Consider the following 4265-nt stretch of genomic DNA (forward strand, 5'->3'; position numbering starts at 1 on the left):
AGCAGAAAGAAGAAAAGGTGCTGAAAGGACATTCTGGTGAAAGTTGTTTTGAGAGAAGCTTTAGTTGAGAGTTGTATGGAGATTAAAAAGAGACCAAAATATGGAACAAAATGGTTTTGTTTGGTTTGGTTTATTTCCCCGAAGTCAGAATGTTACAAGATTATTTGTCTATTGAGTTTGTTAAGTGGAAAGATTCAATGTGTGTTTGGATAAGTTTAGACTTCCATCTTCAAACCCTTGTTTCTTCCTTTTGTTTGTCATCCAAAATCTAAAGACGAATGGTATAATTTGGTTTGGTCCTTCTGTTATGCAGAATTTTAAGATTTGATCTCTTTACTTTAATATGACACAATTGGTTCTCCTACTTTTATCATGTTTATCACTTCAAATTGTTAATTAAATTGTTTATGTGAAGCACAAACCAATCGACCTCGGTGGTTAAAGGGATGATTGTTATCTATAGTGGACATGAGTTTAAAAATGTCATCTACAAGCATGATTAGACATTCATTGTTAAATGAATGAGAATCTTTCATATAAATTTTATTTAGTATTCATCTCATATTAATAAAAGAAATTGTTTATGTGAAATTTTTAAATGAATATCATAAAGCACAAGTTTTTCTTTTAATTCCCAGCCGCATAAGATTAGTTGATTTCTTTAAAAAAAAAAACAGCATCCTTGAGCATTTCATTAACATGGATGTTTTAATATATATATATATATATATATATATATATATATATATATATATATATATATATATATATATATATACACATATATATATATATATATACACACACACATTGACGAGACTCATAGTTAAAAATGTTAATAATTTGGACTAAATAATAACACAACAAAGCAGGTGGATCAAATTCTGTCAAACTAAAAAATATAGATTAAATTTGAAACTTGTACATAACATAGGGACCAAACTTAAATTAGACTATCCACTTTTGTACATGGGTTTGAATGTTGATATTTTGACTTTGACAATGTCAAGAGAAAAATAAATTTATGTAAATAATGTTGGAATTTTTTATATTACACCAAATATCAATGGTGTATTGTTTAAATTATTAGATTCTTTTAAATTAAGTTTCGGTATCTATTTTTTTCCATTAACTATAGATATTTAACATTTTTAATTTACACTTTTAGGTGTCTCAACCGTAATCATCGTTAAATTTAATTGTTATCTGACACGTGTTACACATATAAATTTTAAAAATAAATTTTATTTAAAAAATACCTAATACTATTATTTTTTTAAAAAAACTTAAAATTTATTTCCTACACCGTTGATCGGTCACCGTCAGCCTGTGGTCGTCACAGTTGATTTTTCTTCATTATTTTTTGACGATTCCAACGGCTATAGTTGTTATGTCGTTATACGAAAGTCACCATTGAGTTCTTTATCCTACTTTGAACAAAATTTAGCCGGTGACGACCATTCGTTGTCACAGGTGGGGATGCAAGGGATAGTATACAATGTTGGGGAGTTCCATATTTAAAAAAAATATTTTTATTATTAAAAAAAAAATCAAAAAGCATAATAGTGAGCACTTAAAAGTTTAACGGAGAAAACGTTAAACACTTAATTTTAACGAAAAATTTTTTAGGTACCAAAAATTCAATTTGAGGTATAATTTAGGCATTTAATTTTGTATTAAGCTTTTTTTCAATTATAACATTAAAAGTTAGTTTTGACTCCAATTATATCACCAGACTGTTAAATTTTAAATACATGATAACATGGATAGATCCTTCTATCATTGTAATAATGTGGTCAAAACGATATCATTTAGGTGTGGCTAATGATATTTAAAATGACATCATTTTAAACATTATTCTTTGAGGTCTTAAGTTCAAACATTATAAATTTTAAAATGTAAATATTTAATATTAAATAATTAAAAATTATTTTTTAAAGGGATAATATCTTATTCTTAATAATGTATATAACTATGAGATATCTATTCTAAAATTTTTCACCTTTCTCTCTCTCTATATATATATATTAAATTTTGAGGCGCTGATAGCTTACGGTATAATATTTAGGGTTGAGTAACGAAATCGAGAAAATAAAAAAATCGATACGAACCGAGTAAAACGATTCGGTTTGATCTTATACGGTTCGGTTTTCGGGTTGATTTAAAGTCTCAATTTTATTGATTTGGTTTGGTTCGGGTTTTTCATGTGGAACCCATTTGTTCCATATTGAATCGAATAGTCAATTTTTAAAAAAAAAAAATTATAGTTTCAAGTGAATTTTTTATTGAAAAACCGATAAATCGAACTGAACCGAAAAAATCAATTTCACATAATTTAATTTTTTAACCATTCGATTTCGGTTTCAGTTTAAATTCTAAAAACCAGTTTATTTTAGCTCGATTCAAATTTTAGTAAAAAATTGAATCGAACTGAACCAAATACAACGCAATGATATTGCCTCGGTCCTGAAAGTTACTTCTGGAGTCGTACACTACTTTTAATAGTATAAATGATTGTACTATAACAGCTTCAGGCACGGACCGAACCTAAATCTCTACCTTACGAGTAGGTTCGGACAACCGTTTGAGCCCGAAGCTATCCCAATAAAGAAAACAAATAAAAGTAAAATATACATGGTCCGAATCACAGCAGCTGCGACTTCTACTCATCAACCTCAGAAGTAAGGTCCCAAAGTAGTGCATCTCCCTGTGGAATACAGTATTTGTTCTTTCCATTTCATTCTCATCTCATAGTTAAGAACAGAGCCCTCTTCTTGACCTTGTGTAAGTAAAACTTCCCCAAACTCTCTGCTTCAATGGGAAGAAAGAGTGGTTTCTTCTTATGCTCTGTTTTTAGTTGCCCTGCTTCACTGTAGATTATTGGCTGTTGCAATTTTAGACCCACTCGATTTTTTAGCTTTGCAATTAATTAGAAAGTCTCTCAATGATTTGCCGGGTTCTAATTTTCTTTCTTCCTGGGATTTTACCTCCGATCCTTGTAACTTCACCGGAGTTTACTGTGAGTCCGATAAGGTGATAGCTCTTAATCTGGGTGATCAGCGTGCTGGTTTTCCCGGATTAACCGGAAGGATAGACCCGGCCATCGGTAAACTATCAGCACTTACCGAGTTTTCCCTTGTTCCTGGTGGGGTCTTCGGGTCGTTGCCGCGTTCATTCTCGCTGTTGAAGAACCTTCGGGTTCTTGCCATCACCCGGAATTTCATCTCCGGTAATATTCCGGCGACTCTTGGCCGATTGAGAAGCCTTAAAACGCTTGATCTCAGCTACAATCGACTCACCGGAAGAATCCCTCGTTCCATCGGCACCCTACCGGAGTTAACCAATCTTATTTTCTGCCACAACAACCTCTCCGGTTCGGTCCCTCCGTTTCTCTCCCAAGCCCTAACCCGGCTGGACCTCAAACGCAATACGCTCACCGGTTCGCTCCCCGACTCCTTCCCTCCTTCTCTCCAGTTCCTCTCTCTCTCCTGGAACCAGCTGACGGGGCCGGTGGACGGTGTTCTATCCCAGCTCGACCAGTTAAACTTCGTAGACTTGAGTTTTAACCGTTTTACCGGTTCAATTCCAGTCCGGTTGTTCTCATTTCCTATCACAAAACTTCACTTGCAAAGAAACTCGTTGGACGGTCCAGTCCAACCGTCTGATCAGGTGTCAATCTCGACCGTCGATCTGAGCCACAACATGCTCTCCGGTCATATATCACCAATGTTCTCGACGGTGCAGAATCTTTACTTGAATCACAACCGGTTCACTGGTCAAGTCCCGGTCAGCTTGGTCGACCGTTTGTTATCTGCCAGCTTACAAACACTTTATTTGCAGAATAATTATTTGACCGGAATCGAGATTAATCCGACGGCGGAGATCCCTCAAAGCAGTTCCCTGTGTATACAGTATAACTGTATGGTGCCGCCCGTACAGACGCCCTGCCCGTTGAAAGAGGAGACAGAGAATACTAGGCCTACTGCCCTCTGCAACGAATGGAAAGCCTAGATCTGTAATTTTACTTTGCTTAGTAGGGTTACTTTGGGAAGAAATTATTCATTTATTCATTTGTTTGTTTGTTTTCCTAGTTAGGTGAAAAATTTACAATTTGTTTACACATTATGAATTGTATTTTGTATGTTATTTATTTATTTATTTGTAATGGTTATTTAGTTAGTGGGTTACGATACTCTTTATTATAGTAAATTTGTCAACGTTAATTTAGTGATTAATCCGAAATATTTTCTATATATGTAAATTTA

General features: G+C 33.7%; 1 protein-coding gene across 1 annotated transcript; it reads left to right on the plus strand.

Annotated features, from left to right (window-relative positions):
* The first annotated feature begins 2634 nt into the window (after positions 1-2634).
* On the plus strand, positions 2635-4031 carry LOC120183076 (receptor-like protein 31). Its single transcript, XM_039187860.1, has 2 exons — positions 2635-2681; positions 2790-4031. The coding sequence occupies exons 1-2, from the start codon at positions 2635-2637 to the stop codon at positions 4009-4011; spliced, it is 1269 nt and encodes a 422-aa protein (XP_039043791.1). The 3' UTR covers positions 4012-4031.
* Positions 4032-4265: the final 234 nt, after the last annotated feature.

Source organism: Hibiscus syriacus, unplaced genomic scaffold, assembly GCF_006381635.1.
Source record: "Hibiscus syriacus cultivar Baekdansim isolate YM2019G1 unplaced genomic scaffold, ASM638163v2 tig00112738_pilon, whole genome shotgun sequence".
Taxonomy (NCBI): domain Eukaryota; kingdom Viridiplantae; phylum Streptophyta; class Magnoliopsida; order Malvales; family Malvaceae; genus Hibiscus; species Hibiscus syriacus.